The following is a 24857-nucleotide window of genomic DNA, read 5'->3' on the forward strand; positions in this document are numbered from 1 at the left end:
AACACACCATTAAATCATTTACTTCATGGACCATAACTGATGTGAACTGTAATTATAATTTAATTTTACAAGACAACTAAATACTAAAAAGCATATTTGTTAAAAAAGTCTAGAGAAGAGGATGCTGCCAATGTAGTAGTAAAGGAGGAGGCAGCAGTGATATTGGATAGGTTAAAATAGATAAAGAGGAGTACAAGAGCAAGGAAGTCTTGCTACAATTGTACAGGGCCGCGGTGAGACCACACCTGGAGTACTGTGCACAGTTTTGCTCTCCTTATCTCAGGAAGGATATACTTGCCTTGGAGGGGGTGCAATAAAGGTTCACTAGATTGAGTCCTGGGATGAGAGGGCTGCCCTATGATGAGAGATTGTGTAGGATGGGCCTGTACTCTCTGGGTTTAGAAGAATGAAAGGTGATCTCATTGAAACATACAAGATTCTAAAGGGGATTGACAGGGTAGATGCTGAGAGGTTGTTTCCCCTGGTTGCTGTGTCTAGAATTAGGGGGCACAGTCTCAGGATAAGGGGTAGGCCATTTAAGACCGAGATGAGGAGGAATTTCTTCACTCAGAGGGTTGAGAATCTTTGGAATTTTCTGCCTCAGAGGGGCTGAGCCTTTGAGTACATTCAAAGCTGAAATAAATAGATTTTTGGACTCTAGGGGAATCAAGGGATATGGAGATCGGGCGGGAAAGTGGAGTTGAGGGCGATGATCAGCCATTATCTTATTGAATGGCTTAATCCTACTCCTATTTGTTATGTTCTAATGTTCTTAAAGGTTGGCAGTTCTCAACGTAGAAGAGTCACCCGGATGGGATGCATCCAAGGTTACTGAGGGAAGTAAGGGTGGAAATTGCAGATACTCTGGCCACAATCTTCCAATCCTCCTTGGATAGGCGGGGGTTGCTACCCAGGGACTGGAGGATTGCAAATGTTACATCCCTGTTTAAAAATGGGATGAGAGATAAAACCGGCAACTACAGGTCAGTCAGCTTAATATCAGTGGTGGGGAACTATTAGAGAAAATAATCTGGGACAAATTATTCACAGTGGCAGCAGTAGGGTAGTAGTATGCCTCAAGGATCAGTGCTGGGATCACTGTTGTTCACAATTTATATTAATGATTTAGACTTTGTAATCAAAAACATAATTTCTAAACCAAATACCGAAGAGAATACCGAATTGGGGGCGACAGTCACAACTCAGGAGGACAGCAACAAATTACAGGAGGAGATTAATAAATTGCAGAACGGGCATATAATTGGAAAATTAAGTTCAACACAGATAAATGTGAGTTATTACATTTTGGTAGGAAGATTAGGGATGTCATTTATTACTTGGAGGGTGTGGGTCTAGGTGGGGTAGAGGAACAAAGGAATCTCAGAGTAAAAATACACAAATTGCTAAAAGTTGCAACACAGGTGAGCAAGGCCATTTAAAAAAAGCAAACCAAGCACTAGGGTTTATTTCTAGAGGTATTGAATTGAAAAGTACAGTAGTTACGCTAATCCTGTATCAAACCTTGGTTAAACCACACTTAGAGTACTGTGTACAGTTCTGGTTGCCATATTATAAAAAGGATATAGAGGCACAGGAGAGGGTGCAGAGAAGATTTACAAGGATAATACCAAAAATGCGAAGGTATACATATCAGCAAAGGATGAACAGGCCTGGGACTCTTTTCTCTTTGTCATGTATGTATGCTTGGGTTTACTAGCCACCAGGTGGCGCCACTGTCAGAGGTCATTGGGCTGTGCACACGTGTGTGCGGCCCAGGTATAAAAGGCCAGCCATATTGTAATGTAATCACTTTGGGCCCTAATAAAGTAGAACCAGGTTTGTATCTGTTCGGAGTTTACAGTATTCAGTCTATTGTGTTATTGCATACAGAACATTTTGCGACGAGGTAACAAGAACTGTCGCATTCAAAAATGAGCACAATTGGAATTCTGGAGCAATTCATGGAGGCAGAAGATTGGGCAACCCGCTTGATCCAATACTTCGTGGCCAACAAAATGGAGAAAGAGGCAGACGCAGTTTGCCGCTGGGCGGTCCTCCTCACGGTTTGCGGTCCGAAAATCTATGGACTCATAAAGAATCTCCTCTTGCCCTTAGGTCCAATGAACATGGACTATGAAACATTGTGTGCTCTGGTACATAACCATCTCAAACCAGATGAAGACATCATCATCTCAAGATGGTCGGGTCTACCTGACTGCGTACGCGAAACCTGTGGCTGCTCAAAGTCTGCCAACGGGAATGAATCCGATACCACTGTGTTGGCGTTGTGGGGGAAATCATCGGCATCATCAGTGTCGGTTTAAACAGTATATTTGTAAAGGCTGTTTGAGAGTGGGGCATCTCCAGCGCATGTGTCCACAACTGAGCAAGCGTGCTGGGACACACCACGTGGAGGATGATGACCAGTCTAGCGCAGATCTGGATATGCAATCCGAGATACCAGAGGAGGAAGTGCATGGACTGTACTCGTTCCTAACAAAGAGCCAACCGATAATGATTAATGTAAAACTTAATGCTGTGCCGGTATCAATGGAATTGGACACGGGTGCGAGTCAATCAATAATGAGCCAGAGGACATTCGACAGGCTGTGTGATACTAAGGCTGTGAGGCCTAAGCTGAGTCCAGTCAATGCCAAGTTGCGTACGTACACTAAAGAACTCATAACAGTGATTGGCAATGCAATAATCAAGGTGTTGTATGATGGTGCGGTTCACGATTTACCATATGGATTGTTCCATGCAATGGTCTAACGCAGTTCGGCAGGAACTGGTTAGAAAAAATCAAATGGAACTGGAACGAGATCAAAGCGTTGTCGTCGGAGGATACTCCATGTGCTCAAGTGCTGAGTAAGTTCCCCTCAATGTTTGAACCAGGCATCGGCAATTTCACGGGAGCCAAGGTGCAGATCCACGTGGACTCTGATGCAAGACCCCTCCATCATAAAGCTCGGGCAGTTCCATACATGATGAGGGAGAAGGTTGAAATCAAACTGGGCAGACTCCAGTGTGAAGGGATCATATCACCGGTCGAACTTAATGAATGGACCAGCCCCATTGTTCCCGTGTTGAAAAGTGATGGCACTGTCAGGATTTGTGGAGACTACAAGGTTTCGATCAACCGAGTTTCAAAACAGGATCAATATCCGTTGCTGAAGGCTGATGACCTGTTTGCAATGCTAGCTGGGAGGAAGTCATTCACAAAACTGGATCTGACGTCAGCCTACATGACACAGGAGTTGGTCGACATGTCGAAGAAACTTATGTGCATCAACACTCATAAAGGACTGTTTATCTACAACAGGTGCCCTTTTGGAATTCGCTCGGCTGCAGCCATATTTCAGAGGAACATGGAGAGTCTACTGAAGTCCATTCCCAGAACCGTCGTGTTCCAAGATGACGTACTGGTCACAGGTCGTGACTCCGCCGAACATCTGAACAACTTGGAAAAGGTTCTACATCGTCTGGACAAAGTGGGACTCAGACTGAAATGCTCGAAATGCGTCTTCATGGCACCAGAAGTCGAATTCCTGGGGAGGAAAATTGCTGCTGACGGTATCAGGCCTATGGACTCGAAAACCAAGGCCATCAAAAATCCACCCAAGCCTCAGAATGTGACGGAGCTGCATTCGTTCCATGGTCTACTCAACTACTTCGGTAATTTCTTACCTAGATTGAGCACCTTATTAGAGCCACTGCACATGCTGCTAAGAAAAGACAACAATTGGGTTTGGGGTGCGTCTCAAGATAGAGCTTTTGAGAAAGCTACTAATCCGCTTTGCTCTAACAAGCTGTGTAAGCGTCTAGTATTGGCCTGTGATGCTTCATCATATGGAGTTGGTTGCGTGCTCCAAATAGCTAATGAGTCAGGCAAATTACAACCTGTTGCATATACTTCAAAACTTTGTCAAAGGCGTAAAGAGCCTACAGCATGGTAGGGAAAGAAGCACTAGCTTGTGAGTATGGGGTTAAAAAGATGCATCAGTACCTGTTTGGTCTTCAGTTTGAACTGGAAACAGATCACAAGCCACTCGTTTAATTGTTTTCGGAAAACAAAGGTATCAATATCAATGCATCGTCCCACATCCAGAGGTGGGCACTGACATTATCTGCCTATGATTATGTCATTCGCTATAGACCTGGCACTGAGAATTGTGCCGATGCATTGATCCGTCTGCCGTTGCCCACACCAGATGTGGTAACGCCACAACCGGCAGACGTACTGGTAGTCATGGATGCTTTTGAAAGTGAAGGAACCTCTGTCATGGCCCAACAAGTTAAGAACTCGACCAGCCAGGACCCGATATTATCGGTTGTGAAACGTTGTATCCTTAGTAGTGATTGGTCTGCCATACCCAAGCAAATGTGTGAGGAGACCAAACCTTACATCCGTCACAAAGACGAACTATCCATTCAATCAGATTGTATACTGTGGGGTAATCGTGTTGTTATGCCCAAGAAAGGCAGAGAGAAATTTGTGCATGCTCTTCATAGCGCGCATCCCGGTATTGTCATGCTGAAAGCCATTGCCAGGTCTCATGTATGGTGGCCCGGAATTGACTCTGATCTGGAATCATGTGTGCATTAGTAAAGCACCAGCGGAATTGCCGCTGAGTCTGTGGTCATGGGCATCTAAACCATGGTCCAGGATCCACATCGACTTTGCAGGTCCCTTCCTGGGAAAGATATTCTTAGTTGTGGTGGATGCTTATTCCAAGTGGATAGAGTGTACAATCATGTCATCCAGCACATCTACAGCTACCATTGAGAGCCTTCGTGTCATGTTTGCTACACATGGTCTGCCTGACATCGTTGTAAGCGACAATGGATCTTGCTTCACCAGTATGGAGTTTCAAGTGTTCATGTAACTCAATGGTATCAAACATGTGAGGTTAGCACCATTCAAACCCGCATTCAATGGACAAACAGACCGTGCGGTCCAACCATTAAGCAGAGTATGAAACGTGTAACTCAAGGTTCACTGCAAACTCGCTTATCATGCATATTGCTTAGTTACAGGACAAGACCCCATACCCTTACCGGGGTCTTCCCTGCTGAACTATTGATGAAGAGAGGTCTCAAGACCAGGCTCTCTCTTGTCCACCCTGACTTGAATAATTGTGTCGAATACAGACGTCAAAGTCAGCAAGGGTATCATGATCGCGCTACTGTGTCATGCGACATTTCTATCAATGATCCTGTGTATGTACTAAATTATGATCAAGGTCCCAAATGGATCGCCAGTACTGTTACGGCCAAGGAAGGTAATAGAGTGTTTATCGTTAAGCTCAAGAATGGGCAGACATGCAGGAAACATGTCGATCAGATAAAGCTAATGCACACGGATCAACCTGAACAGTCTGAGGAAGACACAATCAGTGACCAACCAACCTACCCTCAGTCATCAGAGGACTCTGCTGTCATCAGTGAATCTGGACTTTTAATCACTGACATGATCAATGAATCTGGACTTTCAATCCCTGACCTGGTCATTGCCACTCCCATCAGATCGGCTACCCAGCCCCCAGTCATTACAGACTCAGAACGCTCGCCCAAGGCTGGAGTTGAACTGAGACTTTCAACTCGGGAGCGGAAAGCCCTGGACTGTCTCAATTTGTAAAAAGACCGTTACTAATATCTTAAAGGGGGATATTGTCATGTATGTATGCTTGGGTTTACTAGCCACCAGATGGCGCCATTGTCGGAGATCATTGGACTGTGTGTGCGGCCCATGTATAAAAGGCCAGCCATTATTGTAATGTAATCATTTTAGGCCCTAATAAAGTAGAGCCAGGTTTGTACCTGTTCGGAGTTTACAGTATTTAATCTGTTGAGTTATTGCATACACAACACTCTTGGAAAAAAGGCAGAGGGATGACCTAATAGAGGTCTTTAAAATTATGAAAGGTTTTAATAGAGTGGATACAGAGAGAATGTTTCCACTTGTGGGGAAGAGCATAACTAGAGGCCATCAATATAAGATAGTCACCAAGAAATCCAATGGGGAATTCAGACAAAACTTCTTTGCCCAAAGAATGGGGAGAATGTGGAACTCGTTACCACAGGGAGTGATTGAAATGAATAGAATAGATGCATTTAAGGGGAGGCTTGAGAAGCATATGAAGGTGAAGGGGATAGAGAGTTATGCAGATAGATTTAGATGAGAAAAGACTGGAGAAGGCTCGAGTGGACGATAAACGCCAGCATGGACTGGTTGGGCCGAATGGTCTGTTTCTGTGCCGTATATCCTATGTAGTGTAATGGAAAATAAATGAAAGTCAGCATTGATTTGTTCACGGCAAATTGTGTTTGACTAACCTGATCGAGTTCTTTGATGAAGTAATAGAGAGGGATAATGAAGATAGTATGGTTGATATGTATATGGACTTTCAAAAGGTGTTTGGCAAATTACCACATAATAGACTTGTTAGAAAAATTAAGCCCATGGGATTAAAGGGACACTGACAGCAGGGATACAAAATTGGCTAAGGGACAGAAAGCAGAGAGTAGTGGTGAACGTTTTTTTTTAGACTGGAGGGAGGTATACAGTGGTGTTCCCCAGGGGTCGGTATTTTTGATATATATTAATGACCTGGATTTGGGTATACAGGGCGTAATTTCAAAGTTTGTGGATGATATAAAACTCGGAAACATAGTAAACAATGAGGAGGATAGTAACCGACTTCAGGAGGACATAGACAGACTGGTGAAATGGGCAGACACATGACAGATGAAATTTAACACAGAGAAGTATGATAGAAAAAATGAGAGGCAATATGAACTAAATGTTACAAAAGGGGGTGTATGTACACAAATCTTTGAAGGTGGCAGGATAAATTGAGATGGCTGTTAAGATAAAAACATACAGGATCTTTGGCTTTATTAGAGGAATAGACTACAAAAACAGGGAAGTGATGCTAAACCTTTATAAAACACATTAGGCCTCAGCTGGAGTATTGGGTCCAATTCTGGACACCACACTTTAGGAAGGATATCAAGGCCTTAGAAAGAGTGCAGAAGAGATTTACCAGGGATGAGAGACTTCAGTTTTTGTGGAGAAGCTGGGGTTGTTCTCTTTAGAGCAGAGAAGGTTAAGAGGAGATTTGATTTGAGGTGTTCAAAATCATGAATGGTTTTGATAGAGTAAATAAGGAGTAAGCTATTATTCCAGTGCAGATGGGTCATTAACCAGATGACACACATTTAAGGTTATTTGCAAAAAAAAACAGAGGCAACATGAGGAAACATTTTTTTAAATAGCATATTGTTGTGATCTGGAATGTACTGCCTGAATGAGTGGTGGAAGCAGATTCAGTAGTAACATTCAAAAGAGAATTGGATAAATACTTGAAGGGAATAAAATTCATCAGTCAGTCGGAATTGAGGAAGACTTGCTTCCACTTTTAGCATGAGTTCTTATGTGGCTGTACAGTCCAATACGAGAACCACAGTCCCTGTCACAGGTGGGACAGATAGTCATTGAGGGAAAGGGTGGACAGGGAGCCTGGTTTGCTGCACGCTCTTTCCACTGCCTGCGCTTGATTTCTGCATGCTCTCGGCGACGATACTCGAAGAGCTCAGCGCCCTCCCGGATGCACTTCCTCCACTTCGGGCGGTCGATGGCCAGGGACTCCCAGGTGTCAGTGGGGATGTCGCACTTTATCAGGGAGGCTTTGAGGATGTTATGGGGAAAGAGCAGTGGAGTGGGATTAATTGGATTGCTCTACCAAAGAGCCGATGCAGTCACGATGGGCTGAATGGCTTCCTTCTGTGCTGTATCATTCTATGATTACTTTTGAGCACATTTTTTAAAACAAGTTTACATCATTTACCAGTTCTGGATGCCTCCCTTCCCCAGAATTTATGTAAAAATCAAGTTATTTTTCACTATACTCCTATGTATTTCCAAAACCATTGGAAATTTCTTTCATTTTCTTAACTGTAAGTGCCTGGGGCTTTTATCAGCACTCTATTGTAGCCTTTGTAATTTTGCTTCTAAGAACTTGACCGTTAATTTTCTCTATAGTTTTCACTATAGTTTAATTAAATAGTGCCATGCACCAGAAACTATTTACTTAGGACTAGTTACATTTCTGCTTGTAGAGTAGTGCCGGGATTATTTCAAATAATCTCCCAAAAGATAGTATTGTTTTTGGCTCTTTGCACATTGCTCCATTCAATGGTCCAACAACGGGTTCTGTAAGCAGGCCATTATTATCTGAAGTATATATCTTTTCACTTTCAGCTCTAGCAGAGCATATGACGCAGGGGCTCATAATTGTATCTGCAGTTCTAATATTGGATTAAACACTGCCCTGTGCTAGACTACCATGTTCACATCTGCCAGGCAAATTATACATAGATCAATGACTTAACTGGCCAAAACAACGATCATAATTTACCAATTCAGATAAGGTTATGAAAAAAAAGAGAATCAAACAATAATTAGAGTATAAAATATATATGATTGACAACATACAATTCACCAGCAGTTAACAAAGTTCTGAGTGAATGCTAATAGCCTGCTTTATTGCGGGGCTTGGTAACATCACAGAATGGTTACAGAATCATAGAATGGTTACAGCACGGAAGAAGGCCATTTGGCCCGTCATGCCCATGCCATCATGATACCTCAAGCCATATCTCTCATAGTTTGATGCTAAATATTTGAACCAAAGGCTCAGAATTCTTTTATCAAAACAGTTGACAAAATGAAGTGAGCACTAAAGAACATAAACATAAGAACATAAGAACATAAGAATTAGGAACAGGAGTAAGCCATCTAGCCCCTCGAGCCTGCTCTGCCATTCAACAAGATCATGGCTGATCCGGCCGTGGACTCAGCTCCACTTACCCGCCCGCTCCCCATAACCCTTAATTCCCTTATTAGTTAAAAATCTATCTATCTGTGACTTGAATACATTCAATGAGCTAGCCTCAACTGCTTCCTTGGGCAGAGAATTCCACAGATTCACAACCCTCTGGGAGAAGAAATTCCTTCTCAACTCGGTTTTAAATTGGCTCCCCCGTATTTTGAGGCTGTGCCCCCTAGTTCTAGTCTCCCCGACCAGTGGAAACAACCTCTCTGCCTCTATCTTGTCTATCCCTTTCATTATTTTAAATGTTTCTATAAGATCACCCCTCATCCTGCTGAACTCCAACGAGTAAAGACCCAGTCTACTCAATCTATCATCATAACGTAACCCCCTCATCTCCGGAATCAGCCTAGTGAATCGTCTCTGTACCCCCTCCAAAGCCAGTATATCCTTCCTTAAGTAAGGCGACCAAAACTGCACGCAGTACTCCAGGTGCGGCCTCACCAATACCCTATACAGTTGCAGAAGGACCTCCCTGCTTTTGTACTCCATTCCTCTCGCAATGAAGGCCAACATTCCATTCGCCTTCCTGATTACCTGCTGCATCTGCAAACTAACTTTTTGGGATTCATGCACAAGGATCCCCAGGTCCCTCTGCACCGCAGCATGTTGTAATTTCTCCCCATTCAAATAGTATTCCCTTTTTTTGTTTTTTTTCCCCAAGATGGATGACCTCACACTTTCCAACATTGTATTCCATCTGCCAAACCTTAGCCCATTCGCTTAACCTATCTAAATCTCTTTGCAGCCTCTCTGTGTCCTCTACACAACCCACTTTCCCACTAATCTTTGTGTCATCTGCAAATTTTGTTACACTACACTCTGTCCCCTCTTCCAGGTCATCTATGTATATTGTAAACAGTTGTGGTCCCAGCACCGATTCCTGTGGCACACCACTAACCACCGATTTCCAACCCGAAAAGGACCCATTTATCCCGACTCTCTGCTTTCTGTGAGCCAGCCAATTCTCTATCCATGCTAATACATTTCCACTGACCCCGCGTACCTTTATCTTCTGCAGTAACCTTTTGTGTGGCACCTTATCGAATGCCTTTTGAAAATCTAAATACACCACATCCATCGGTACACCTCTATCCACCATGCTCGTTATATCCTCAAAGAATTCCAGTAAACAATTCCAGTCAACAAGAGATCCTGGCATTTATCCAATTAATTTATTTGGAGTAGTGGAAAATTGGTTTGAAGTAGGAAAACAGATGTTTTTTAAACATTATCAAAGATACAATGGGATTATACTTCATAAATTTAGAACAGTTGACGGCCATTTTCATGTACAACCATTTTACAATATACTGTGTATTAAATCAAGGCAAAGATTACATACACAAATTCCCAGACAAACACATGTCATTTAAATGTTACAGCATATCATGTTTTGCACTGCCAATGAGACATTGTTTTGAAAAGCAACCATGATGTTATATAGAATGAGATGGCTGAGCTCGCTGAAGTACAACCCGCAGGGTGAATCTGCCTATTGCAATAATTGAAATCCCCAGAACAAATCGCTTTTCACATTTTAACCCTTGGCTAGCCGCTGCTATACGTGTTCTTAAAAAATGTAATGTTTCAAGATTTTTGACACACAAGATTTGGAAAAACAAAGGGTCAGTGTCGGCTACTTTTATAATTTTTCTTGTCTGTGAGAAGAAAACTGAAGTTAGTGAAGTTAAGGTGAGTTTTGATTATAACTGTTACTCTGTACGTTCACATGCTGTCAATAAAATATCTAAGGTAGACACAAATTTTGTAATGCTGGACAGTCACAATCTGTAACAGCAAGCTAAAATGGCATGGTCAATATTGGGTGTGAGCTATTCAGTAGGGCGTAAATGCAATTAATCATAGTTACTATTATAAGTGTCCATATACCCTTGAAATCCGACAATCTTCTTTTGAACGTACATCAGAAATAACATGTCTGGAAAGAATTTCCCAATAGAATTCAGCTATTCTTATATTTCTGTAACTTGAGGATTGACTAACAACTAAAGAGGTACTCACCACAGCAACAGCAGAAGATTGAAGCAGTTCAGTGGGAGTCATCACGGCGAAATATGCAATATTAATCAGGATGTAAGAAACAGTGACTAAAGGAATACCAATGATGATGGATAGTGGTAAATTTCTGCCAAACAGAGATTATCAGCTTCTGTTAGAATGGTTAAAAACATCAAATCTTGCAAATTATTTCAACAACAACAACAACTTTTATTTATATAGTGCCTTTAACATAGTAAAACGTCCCAAGGCGTTTTACAGCAGTGCTATAAGACAAAACCGATAAATTTGACACCAAGCCACAAAAGAAGAAATTAAGAAAGTTATATTTCCTTATATATCTCAATATAATACTGTCAAAAAAGTGTTCACGGACATTTTAATCAACAGTAGACTATTTTTCTAGTTTTTCATAGTAATATTTTGATTGCAAATCATTAACTACACTCTGCTTTTCCAGAATTATTCAGCTTTAACTATATATTTGCCCTTCTGCCAATCATAGGCAGTCCCTCGGAATCGAGAAAGACTTGCTTCCACTCTAGAATGAGTTCCTAGGTGACTGAACAGTCCAATACAAGAACCACAGTCCCTGTCACAGGTGGGACAGATAATCATTGAGGGAAAGGGTGGGTGGGACTAGTTTGCCGTACGCTCTTTCCTTTGCCTGCGCTTGATTTCTGCATGCTCTCAGCGATGAGATTCGAGGTGCTCAGCGCCCTCCCGGATGCATTTCCTCTACTTAGGTAGATCTTTGGCCAGGGACTCCCAGGTGTCGGTGGAGATGTTGCACTTTATCAGGGAGGCCTTGAGGGTGTCCTTAAAATGTTTCCTCTGCCCACCTGGGGCTCGTTTGCTGTGAAGGAGTTCCGAGTAGAGCGCTTGCTTTAGGAGTCTCGTGTCAGGCATGTGAACAATGTGGCCTGCCCAGCGGAGCTGATCGAGTGTGGTCAGTGCTTCAATGCTGGGGATGTTGGCCTAGTCGAGGACGCTAACGTTGGTGCATCTGTCCTCTCAGGGGATTTGCGGAGACATCTTTGGTGGCATTTCTCCAGCGACTTGAGGTGTCTACTGTACATGGTCCATGTCTCTGAGCCATACAGGAGGGCGGGTATTACTACAGCCCTGTACACCATGAGCTTGGCGGCAGATTTGAGGGCCTGGTCTTCGAACACTCTTTTCCGCAGGCGACTGAAAGCTGCACTGGCGCACTGGAGAATATCATTCTGCTATACAGGTACCACATTTACAGTGGCAAATAGAGATGAGATTCCTCTCCTTTCTAATCCCCATAATCTCTCTTAATAACCCCTATACCTGAGCTGGAGATTAATATTCTGTAATGTTGGAGGGAGCATCGTGCGACGGCCAAGCCCAGAAATCGGCGCAGTCCTGGTCTGCAAGACCATCAGTAGGCCGGGACCATTGGAGGGAGCAGCATGTGGCAGCATACCACTGCAGGGAGCAGCGCGTGTTGCTGCAGGAGGGCACCGGCTACAAAGCCAGGTCGTTGATTGCAGTGCAGCCAGGCACAGCAGGAGGGGCGAAGGAGCGGCAAATGTCCAGAGAGGGAAGTGACCGGGGCCCAGAAGAGGCGTGAATCTGGAGCCCAGAAGAGGCGAGGGTCCAGGGGCAGCACAGGCCAGCCCACACTGCGATTATGTGTGCGCGCTCGGTCTGTGCAGCAGAGCAGGTCTCCAGTTAGTCTTGGGTAATCCTTGCCACTGGACCAAGACCTGGCTCTGTCAAGCCCGTGTGGTGACTGGTGTGCAACGGCCACCACACATTAAAAAAATCCAAGCACTTATAACATCTTCCACCCTTCACGATGTAGTTCAGGTTCTGGAATATTAGGTCCTTCATTGAAACACCTGTAAGCTCATCCCTTTTTGTCATGGAAGCAAGTCATCCTTGCTTCGAGGGACTGCCTATGAATCCCCATATAACACAATAAATTTGGTAATTATTGTATTCCAAATTAACAACTGTATAAACTATACCCACCTTGGGTTACATATGGGCAGCCACTGTAAAATTGTCCCCATATTAATTTCTGCATCATATGTTGTTATAAGTTCTGGGTCTGGCTTAAGTATTCTCTTAGGTACAGTGCTGCTGGTCTCTCCCATAAGTGGTCTAAGTTTCTTGCATTCAGGAATGTGCCTGTACTGCTTAATATCTACTTATACTCAAACATAAACTGGGAGGGTAACAATAGGACCCCCTTGTGATTTGAACTTGATATTGGTCTTTTGCACATGGCTTCATGTGCTTCTCCCAATCTTTCTGAAGGCAGATTGAAACATTTTAGTGAGAAGAGAGCAGGTACAAAACTTTAAGCTGCTTTATTTCACAGACCGCAAGTGAATGTGCAGAGTACAAGTTATAATCAAATCTCACTTTAGTCCCACTAACTTCAGCTCTTTCCTCAGGAACAAGAAAAATAGTAGACATACCCACACTATCTCTACTAGACAGTTCGTTTAAATTTTCCGAATCAGTCTTCGGAGCCTGATTGACCCTGGGCTTGAGAAGAATGTGTTTTCCTCTCACTGGGCTAGGCTTCCTGCGCAGACCAGCTGGCTGACTGACTGCCCATGTGTTAATTTGGCCTTTTCTCTCAGCCTTCCCAGCCAGTAGAAGAGCAGACCCTCTGACTTCTTCCCTATTCAGTGATTTGCCAATTGACCTGTAATAAAACCAGCTACATCTTTCCGCCGCTGCAAAAACTTAACCAAATTTAGCAGCAGGCAGCAACAACGCCTAAAGCCAGCTCCCAGCCATTACTGCCCAGGTACCACCTTTCCTTGGTGGTATCGGCTGGCAGTAGCAACCGAATTTCAGCCCCTAAATCCTTTTCGTGAAGAAAAAGTTTTTAAAAATCGGAAACATGACACAGGCACCTTATCTACATTCAATTTTCTCAATTGTTAAAATAAGGTCCATTTTGTGGGTACCCATGTTATATACACATGAACAAATTGTCTTCTTAGCTGTCCATCATTGTACGTGTGTAAGTCTGCATTGGAGGCTGTCAGTCTATCATTTGAGAAGTAAGACTAGCAATTTGTACTTGGTTCTTGTTTCTATATTGAACAAAATTTCTTCCTATCACCGCAAGCTTCTCCTGACTAAATTGTTAATTTTTATGGTTGAAGATAGAACAAATTTGCATTTAAATAGCATCTTATCATATATCCCAAAGCACTTCATAACCAATAAATTACTTTTGAAATACAGTTACTGTTATGTAGACAAATATTTGTACACAGATAGAAAATTAGATAAATGGCTTGTTAATCTATTTTTATTAGTTGAAGAAGGAACAGTGTCTAGGACACTGGGAGAAAAATCCTGCTCTTTGAATGGTGGTATGGGATATTTTATGTCCAACTAAACCACTGGAACAGGCAAGAGAGCATTAGTTTAACATCTCATTGAATTGACATTCTCTGATGCTGTAGAAGTCCTTCAGGACTGTCATCCTAGATTATATTCTCATATCATGAAGGGGCTTGAACCTTCTGAAGATTTTGCACTATTAATTTTGATTGTTGTGTAGTCTAAATGTTTTTTTTAATTTCCTATGCATTCTATAATTTTAGGAACATAAAAGTTAGGAGCAGGAGTAGGCCATATAACCCCTCAAGCCTGCCCTGCCATTCAATAAGATCATGGCTGATCTTCGACCTCAATTACACTTTCCCGCCCGATCACCATATCCCTTGATTCCACTAGAGTCCAAAAATCTATCTATCTCAGCCTTGAACATACTCAAGGCTAAGATAGATTTTTGGACTCTCGGGGAATCAAGGGCCGTAGGATTTTCTTACCTGTAGGGATTCTTCAGTTCCTCTGTTATAAAGTTGAGCTGATTCCTAGAAAAGACAGATGTAAGCATAATATGTATCTTTAATAGTAACAATGAATGACATTAGTTTCCTGTGCCAGATTACTTTAAATATTCATATTATAATTTAGAGATTATAGTTTGTAAACATTTAAAATTTATAGCAGGGATTATTAATAAAAAAATATATTTTAGTGTATTGCATTAAGAGTTAAGTATTTGATAGCTACACAGTATCCATTGAGTCATATAATAAAATAGAAAAACATGACTATGAAAGTCTCTTACCATCCATCATAAGCCCAAAGTCCATTATAAAACGCCAAACTAATAGAACCAAAGGAGGTTTGAGCTCCATCAAAGGAATTTTCAAAGTTCTTTGTATTTCCTGCAAAGATGAAAGATTTCCTGCATTATATCCCAGAACTGTTGCCTTTGATTTGTATGCTTGACTGATGCATTGTTTGTAACTTAAAGAATCACCATTAATGCCACATTACGGTATTTCAGAAATGACCATAACTACAAAGCCCAACACCACCTTCAGAGGGAAACTGGGGATGGGCAATGAATGCAGCCTTGCCAGCATCGCCCACACCCCGAAAAGACATTTAAAAAATATCCTGTCTGCTTGTTCAAGAGGAAAATAAAAACCCCACATCACTACTTGAAACCGAGTAAGGACTTCTGGTATTCTGGTCAACATTTCTCCCTCAGCAAATACTGCCAATAAAAACCTGGTCATTCATCTCATTGTTGTTGCAGAATGGATGCCATTTTCCCCAACATGACAGCAGTCACTGCATTCCAAAAGTAATTTAACTTGAAGTTATTTGCTATGGTGCTTTCTAAATACAAATATTTATTTTATTCTTCAGTTAAACAGCCTGTAACTGTCAAATCTTATCCTCTGTTAATGATGGAATGAGTGATAACACTTTATCCAGATCTGCTTAATCAGGAATAGAACCTGAACAACTTAATCAAATAGATTAAAAGGCCAAGCTTTAAAGACTGTAATAGACACAAAGACACCTGGGGACCAATTTGTGTATATTTCTTCTAATAATGCCCTATAAAGCTATAGAAGGATGGGTACCTTTAATGTGACACAATCTGGATCACTGTATGTATTTCAGAAAGAGCAATGTTCAATTTCTTATATCCCCCAAAATGTTCTTCCTTGATACCCAGCAATTGGCAGGATCACCTAGACTGCTTTCCATCAGTTTCTATTAATGCAAATGTAACTATCCCCTTAAATATCAGGTCAATTTTCCCTTTGAGTGTATGAAACAGCAACTCACATCAATTTTCTTTTTTTCAATTCATCATATCAATTCCAATTTCAGAAACAGACTTGGTGGTTTACATGGTGTTTTAACATTAAGAGACAGAAGTGCTCACAATTAGTTTGCAAGGTAACGTCCATATAACAAAAGAAAGCAGAGAATCCATTGTGGCTCTGCTTAAGAGCCCAATGGGTTAATTTGTCAAATCATAATTTTACTTCTGTCACCGTGGGAAAATAACCTCTTAAAATTAAGAAATTTAATTTAATAATGTCCAATATATAAATTTAATTCAACAATACAAAAGTTGTTGCTTCATGAATTTAAAAAAACAGCTGTCAACGGAAAGGATTAACTCCTTGCAGGTCTGTAAGAAGGCAGAGCAAAATATTGTCAGATGCATGCAATTGCGTCACTTCACGTAAATTTTGTTTAAAAAAAATATTCCTGATCGAAAGACAATAAAATGGCACTTGGTTCTTTTTTTAAAAGACTTTGTACCTTCAAAACTTCCTTAGAAATTAAAAATCCATTAAAACAGCAGAAATCATTAGTATTAGATTAAAATCCAATTGTTGTTAGACTTATTAACATTTTTTCTACTACAACCAAGATGTTTGACAAGCAGAATCACCTCAAATGTCCCAAAATTTTAATTCAAATCATGAAACATTTATGAAATTCAAAACTGTCAGTATTAATAAAGACTTTTGCACAATTTACAACAACCAGAACTTCACTGTAGCTACAATGTAAGTCAGGTTTTCATAATTTAATAGGCTAGTTAACTTCAATAATCCTAATTTAATACAGACCAATATTTTATTAACTAACCACAATACAGAACAGATAAAACAAAACAAAATAGCACATGCTTACAGAAAACAGTAAATTACATCATTGTTACATTACCTTCAGGCAATTTTCCATATACTGAATATAATTGGAGAAAAATGAGTTTCTTCACATTTAAACAAATCAAATCAAACTGTTTTGGAAATTTCAAACCAAGCGTCAGGAATATGGCAACCGTAACTTCAAGGCTAAGCTTATCTTTTGTAAAACAAACTCTTGTCTGGCTTTCAGAGTTGCACAAATTGCTCCAGTCAAAATATATCCACAGCAGCATCTTTAAGTTAAAATGTAAATCACAAAGTTTTCCCCACTTCTAGGTGCACAATATTAAATAGAAATTAACATACTCAATGAACCACACTTCCATGCAACTCAAAAATATTGATCGCTGTAATGGGTTCCAAACTCAAAATGCCCATTTTTTTTCAGTCCAAAAACCAAAAAACATGGCTCAATTATCTCATAAATAATATACGTGTATTCATACATAAATCAATTAACAAACTTAAAACAGCACACGCTTGTTGGAAAGACATCAATTAAAAATGCTTAAAGCTCCCAACATCCAAGACAAGACTACAAAGGGTTAAACAACGTGTAGCTCTAGGCACAGAAAAGTGGGTGGAGCTAAAACAAACATAACAGACACTTTTTTAAAAGGTGTGCATTGTGTACCAGTCGGGAGGTCCTGGGCAGGCCGCTCACTACTGTTGCCGCTGGAAAAGATACCGCGCAGCAAATTTAAAGGGACCGCGCACCAAAAAAAAAATTTGAGTGAACATTGCTCCTTATGTGGCTAAGTGTCAAATTTTACTTGATTAACACTCCTCCTGTGTGTTGGGATGTTTAACTATGTTAAAGTCGCTATATAAATGCATGAAGTTATTGTAGTCATGGGGATGAGCAGATTTTTTTAAAGTTCAACATAAGGGTAAAGATGATAAGAACGATGTTTGATTTAGCGAAGAATGTGCACTTAATGTAATTTTCTAGTTACTTATTTATTACGATATATCGGCAATGTCCCACCTTGAGCAATTAGAACAAGTCCAGCTATAATGATGACAGCAACAATCAGCAGTTTGGCAGCAGTTAAAAAGTTCTGAACATAGTTAGCCAGCTTGACACTGACCGAGTTCACTAGTGTGATTAAAACTGCAAAGGTAAAAAAGAAATAGTTCAATAATCATAAAAGAGTATGAAATCACAATTAACAAACTCAAAGCAGTAACTACAGTATGATATTTTTAATTGTAAAATACATTGGGGATGAAATTGCCCATCTCGACAAGACCTCTGACCGCTGGAAAGTAGCAGCCACGGGGCGGTGCAGATTGACCGCTGACTCTCCATGGAAGGACCGCCATTTTACAAAATGCCCTTCCTCAGGAGCGGAGCGGTGTCCGGGACCGCTCGGCCTGTTTTCCCGTTGCGCCGTGCATGCGTCAACCCCTTACCGCCTGGCGGGGACCCCGTCGCAAAATTGGCCCTTACCTGAGGCCAGCCCCACCACCAGCCTGTGCCCCCTGACAGTCCAGCCTTAAAGGGGAGGGCGCACTGACATGGCCGCCATGTTTTTTTTGTCAGCCGACTGCCAGGTCGGCCCGACAATTATGCCTCCGGGTTCGGCCAGGCCAACAGGCAGCCTGGCACCCCCTCTTGGGTGCCAGGCCACTGGCCCAGCCAAACCCCTTCCTGGTGGCCCAGTGGGCGCCACTGAAGTGACTGCAGAGTGCACAGCGGCTCTCCCCTTTAACTGAAGAGAGAGATGTTGTGACCCATGGACAGGGACGGAGAAAAACTTTAAAAAACGGGTGGTGCGCCCCATTTCGGGCAGAGGGCAATTTCTACCCCATTATCTATAATTACTATTCCAATTTTAAATCTTACTCTGTTACATAATTCTATTTTAAATAGCACAACAAATATGACTAGTGCTTTAAGATTAAATCCTGTCTGAATTACAAAAGCATATAAATCATTGGGAAGTCACAATTTCAGTTTTAAGGGGTTTTTTTTAAGCATAATACTCAATTTAAATCCTAGTACATTTTAAATAAGTGAAATTAGTTTGACTTAGTTGCTCTGTGTTCAGACTTTGTCTCACTGCGAAAACATCGTTTACAGAAGGCTGCTCATGATTCAATCCGATACCTTTCAGATTTGATAAATCTCCTGTAGATATATTTGGTTAAAAGAGTCCTGTGTGTGAACAATAATACTTACTAATAGCGACTGCAGCTAGGCATTTGATGACAACTTGTGGGGGCACACAGCCAGGATAGAAGGGAGTTGCTGCATATTCAGCAAAACTCAGAGAGATTATAGCAAATGAAGAGGGTTTTGTAACAATTATGGACATCCACGAGTACAGGAATGCAGGTATTGGGCCGAAAGCTTCCAGGAGATATGCATATTCCCCTCCTGATTTAGTGATCATTGTTCCCAGGTCAGCATAACACAGTGCACCTAGCAAAATAGGAAACATACCATCAGAATCTGCATTTCATAACATTACATCTTACAGAAGAGTCCCCTACCATAGTTTAGGGATATATTCCAGATAAATTAACACTGTTCACAAAAATGCCAAGACTCTTCAAAGATTATTTAATTCTTAGTGGCATATCTATTACTGCAATACATATTTAGAGCACATCATTAATTACTATAATATGGATTAGTATTGTATATTTTAATTTAATTGTTTGTGAAAGTGTAGTTAGTCTGAGAAGTAAAATCACCTTATTTACCTGTGTCTTTCTGAGGTGTATTATGATCACAAGATTCCAGCGATCCCAATAATACTGCTAAGTTAGGATGTTTGGCATATATATATTTACCAAATGCAAATTTAACATAGCACCTAATAGGCAATAATGTTTTCAGGGAATATATATAAATAGTACTGAACCGTTGTTTTTCAGACTGGATGGAAGTATACAGTAGTGTCCCCAGGGGCCGGTATTAGGACCATTGCTCTTTTTGATATATATTAATGACCTGGACTTTGGTATCGGCAACATCATTTCAACATTTGCAGGTGACTCAAAATTTGAAAACGTAGTGAACAGTAAGGAGGATAGTAACAGACTTCAGGAGGACATCAACAGACTGGTGAAATGGGCAGACACATGACAGCTGAAATCTAACGCGGAGAAGTGTAAAGGAAGGAAGAACAAAGAGAGGCAATATAAACTAAATGGTACAATTTCAAAGCGGATGCAGGAACAGTGAGACCTGAGGTTCACATACACAAGTCTTTGAAAGTGGCAGAACAAGTTCATACAGCCATTTTTTTAAAAGCACACTGGGTCCTTGCCTTTATAAATAGAGGCATAGAGAACAAATGTAAACTAGTTATGCTAAACCTTTATAAATCACTGATTAGGTCTCAGCTGGAGTATTGTCTCCAATTCTGGGCACCAAATTTAGGAAGGATTTCGAGGCCTTGGAGAGAGCGTGCAGAGGAGGTTTACCAGAATGGTACCAGAGATGAGGGACTTCAGTGATGTGGAGAGACTGGAGAAGCTGGGGTTGTTCTCCTTAGAACAGAGAGGTTACGAGGAGATTTGATAGAGGTATTCAAGATTATAAATGGTTTTGATACAATAAGTAAGGAGAAACTGTTTCCACTGGCAGAAGGGTCATTACCAGAAGACACAGACTTAAGGTGATTGGCAAAAGAACCAGAGGGAAGATGATAACTTTTTTTATGCAGTTGTTGTGATCTGTAAGATTTTATGATTCATTTGTGCATGTAAAATTGAACATGTTTTCTGTTTAGGACAGCACACCCCAAACCAGGTCCAGCACAGGACAGATGGAATGCAGACCTTCACCTACATCACCCTGCAATGATCTTCAACCTAGCATCAGAATAAGTTAACCTCCATTCCTCATTTATCAGAGTAACCTTTTAATTTACAAAACTGCTCATTCTGTCCAACTGTTCCCTCAAATGGCAATAACTCAGTAAATGCTATTTATTTCAAGTTTGCAGAGAACTCATTTGAGATTAACCAAACTAATTTCACATTGACTTTTTTAGCCATCGAACTGTCTACTCTAAGTTCATACTGAAACCACAGTCTATAGTTATCCTACGTGAACCTACGCAATCTCTGATGAATTGGGCTCTCCAAACTCATTCCAAGTGAGAATGGTAGAATATGTAAATGTTATTTGCATATACGTCTGCAGTGCTTCAGTGCCACACTGACGAGTTTATTGTTAAAGCAGGCAGTGGTGAAGGGCCGCACAGCTAGACCATGATTACATTGCAATTTTCTCCGAACTGAGAATTATTTTTTAAATGTTAAACTGGCGCGCCACGCAATATGCAAAATAGTATTAGGATGTGGTTTAGTATCTGAATTGCAGATCACAGCTTGTTCATCAATGAGGTACTAAGCAGAAAGTAGACGCCTCTTGTAAAGAACGAGGAAAAATCAAATTAGGATGCTCTTGCAAAGCTCCTTGAGTAACAAAGGGTTGGAAATAGGTTGAATTCCCATCTTCTTGAATTGGAAACCATGCACAGCATATAGAACTGTATGAAGTTGCTTAAATGTCACCTGGAACTACTATTCTCTGTGTGAATTGTCATTCCAAAATTCATCAGTACCAAATATTGGCCCGGAATTTGCGGTCAATGATGAAGCAAAGGCATTCTCCGCTGACACCAAAGAAAGCTGCCCACAAAGATCGCGCGATCTCTGAGGCGAGAAGTTTGACTTTCTCGACGCATAAGTGAGATCAGTGTAGAATAGTGGGGAATCCATAGTGCAATCTGCTGTGACATCAACAAGCTGTCTAAGCAGCCAATCACAATGCAGAATTCTCACAGTTAGGGAACCAGGAAGTGAAGAAGTTGCTTTTATTTACACTACTGAGAGCAAAACAAAGACTGGGGCTCTCACATGGGGAAAAGATAATCCTGAAATGAAAAAGAACAAACTTAAAAAAAAATAACTTCTTTTTAAGTTTCTTAAAAATTGTCATTTTCATCATTATAGAGAAATTTGACACTTCACAAAATTAAAATTAGTTTTTCAGAGTCGTAACGTTTGTTTAGCGGTTAATACGCTGTTACAACCCCATTTTGTCCCCTCCGGGGCACAACGGACATGATTTTTGCAGCGCGACAACTGCAGGAAAAATGCAGGGAACAGCACCAGCCTTTATACATGGCCTTCTTCAACCTTACAAAGGCCTGTGACACTGTCAACCGCGAGGGTCTATGGAGCGTCCTCCTCCATTTCGGATGCCCCCAAAAGTATGTCACCATCCTCCACCTGCTCCACGACGACATGCAAGCCGTGATCCTTACCAACGGATCCATTACAGACTGAATTAACGTCCGGACTGGGGTCAAGCAGGGCTGCATCATCGCCCCAACCCTCTTAATCTTCCTCGCTGTCATACTCCACCTCACCGTTGATTAGTTCCACTCCAGTGGGGAGTTTAACTACAGAACCAGTGGGAAGCTGTTCAACCTTCGCCGTCTCCAGGCCAGGTCCAAGACCACTCCAACCTCTGTCGTCGAGCTACAGTACGCCGATGATGCCTGCGTCTGTGCACACACAGAGGCTGAACTCCAGGACATAGTTGACATATTTACCGAGGCGTATGAAAGCATGGGCCTTACGCTAAACATTAGTAAGACAAAGCTCCTCCACCAGCCTGTCCTCGCCGCACAGCACTGCCCCCCAGACATCAAGATCCACGGCGCGGTCCTGGACAACGTGGACCACTTCCCCTATCTCGAGAGCCTCCTATCAACAAGAGCAGGCATTGATGCCGAGATCCAATACTGCCTCAAGTGCGCCAGTGCGGCCTTCGGCCGCCTGAGGAAAAGAGTGTTTGAAGACCAGACCCTCAAAAATGTCACCAAGCTCATGGTCTACACGCCTGTAGTAATACCCGCCCTCCTGTATGGCTCAGAATCATGGACCATGTACAGTAGACACCTCAAGTCGCTGGAGAAATACCACCAGCGATGTCTCTGCAAGATCCTGCAAATCCCCTGGGAGGACAGACGCAAAAACATTAGCATCCTCGTCCAGGCCAACATCCCCAGCATTGAAGCACTGACCACACTTGATCAGCTCTGCTGTGCAGGCCACATAGTTCGCATGCCACACACGAGACTCCCAAAGCAAACGCTCTACTCAGAACTCGTCTACGACAAACGAGCCAAAGGCGGGCAGAGGAAACGTTACAAGGACACCCTCAAAGCCTCCCTGATAAAGTGCGACATCCCCACTGACACCTGGGAGTCCCTGGCCATAGACCGCCCTAAGTGGAGGAAGTGCATTCGGGAGGGTGCTGAGTTGTTCGAGTATCGTCGCTGAGAGCATGCAGAAATCAAGCGCAGGCAGCGGAAGGAGCGTGCGGCAAACCAGGCTCCCTGCCCACCCTTTGCCTCAACGACTATTTGTCCCACATGTGACAGAGACTGTGGTTCTCGTATTGGACTGTACAGCCACCTAAGAACTCATGCTATGAGTGGAAGCAAGTCTTCCTCGATTCCGAGGGACTGCCTATGATGATGATGAAAACTCCATTTACACCTAATCCAAAAAGGCCTAACTTTTAATGGAGTATTTAACAACGTTATTACCACAGAAAAGATTAAGCTTTCGTCAGTTTCACTGATTACACTGATTTCCAGCTATGGGGAGAGGGTCTTTGCGCAGCCGGTGTCAGAACAGTGAATGACTGACCACAACTTCAGGATTTCTACGTTAGGATGCACATGCACTACATCCTGAAGATGCGGTCAGTTTCAAAGAGGTAATAACAGTGAACGTTGTTCGTTCACCGTTATTACCCACAACAAATTTTGGGCCATTAAATATAATTCCATTGCTGCTGAGTGTGCTGCATTAGCTTGGAATTCTCGGATGGCTGTGTTTTTTAATATTATATACACTGGTGGGACTAGAGCTGTGTACGAACAACAACAGAGGGTGCATGGGGATTTTTGAACCAATCAGAAGATAGCATGAGTACATTTATGCTCTTTTTCTGATTTTTTTTACAATTCTGACGTTTTTATGTATTGTATATTTGGGTTTGAGAGAGAGGAATTACTGAGGTAGGTGAAAGAGGTTTCTCTGACAAATGAGGGGTGGGGAAGTTGTTTGAGAGATTTTATTAGTTCATCTTGGATTTTTTTTTTAATTAACTGGATTTTTTTTTAATTGCAGATTGTGAGTTTTGTTTATGAGATAGTAGCTCACTTTCAGTGACTGGGAAATTTTAGTCAACCTGTATGCTTCATGCTCTAAGGAAACAAACACTTTTCCCACACTTTATGGATATGTTTCACCTGCAGCAGATGCAAGACTTTTAATTATATACATTATTAATTCTTTCCAAATCTAATTAGATTTTTTCTTCGGCTGTTGCAAAATGACAATTTTTTTTGACTATTATTAAAAAGGAAAAATGTAAATTTCCAAAGTATAAAGTTATTATTCTTGTTATTCTTTCTTATTTTCTAGATGGCTAGAAAATCTATGTTCTGAAACAAATTTAACAAGATGTCATCTGTTGCTTACCTAACGTTGCTAGGACTCCGCAAGCTGCCCACATAAGCAAACAAGGTCCTACTGCTCCAGTATTGGATAAAACAGATTTAGGCGAGATAAAGATTCCTGAGCCAATCATTGTCCCTACAATGAGACTGATACCACTGACCAAGCCAATCTTTACATGGAGGGGAAAAAGAGAAAGACATTTTAACAAGAAAACATGGAATGAGAAAAAGCCATTTGGCCCATTTTGTCCACAGCTAATGTAGAATTTTGGACAATACCCGATCTATTTAAAACTCTTGAAAGAAAGTTCTGCATAATTACTCCATGAAATACCTGTAGATAATTAAGAAATCTTCCAGTATATTTATTCATCCCAGTTATAAAACCAAGGATCGCA

General features: G+C 41.5%; 1 protein-coding gene across 1 annotated transcript in view; it reads right to left on the minus strand.

Annotated features, from left to right (window-relative positions):
- The window catches only part of slc7a9 (solute carrier family 7 member 9), a 97646-nt gene that overhangs the window by 21031 nt on the left and 51758 nt on the right, over positions 1 to 24857 (minus strand). Inside the window, exons 2-7 of the mRNA XM_070896967.1 lie at positions 24482 to 24629; positions 19140 to 19382; positions 17943 to 18068; positions 15055 to 15154; positions 14750 to 14794; positions 10920 to 11043 (exon numbers count right to left, since the gene is read on the minus strand). Coding sequence (XP_070753068.1) covers positions 10920 to 11043; positions 14750 to 14794; positions 15055 to 15154; positions 17943 to 18068; positions 19140 to 19382; positions 24482 to 24629 — 786 coding nt within the window. The remainder of the gene's footprint in view (positions 1 to 10919; positions 11044 to 14749; positions 14795 to 15054; positions 15155 to 17942; positions 18069 to 19139; positions 19383 to 24481; positions 24630 to 24857) is intronic.

The sequence above is a fragment of the Pristiophorus japonicus genome, chromosome 13, assembly GCF_044704955.1.
Source record: "Pristiophorus japonicus isolate sPriJap1 chromosome 13, sPriJap1.hap1, whole genome shotgun sequence".
Taxonomy (NCBI): Eukaryota; Metazoa; Chordata; class Chondrichthyes; family Pristiophoridae; genus Pristiophorus; species Pristiophorus japonicus.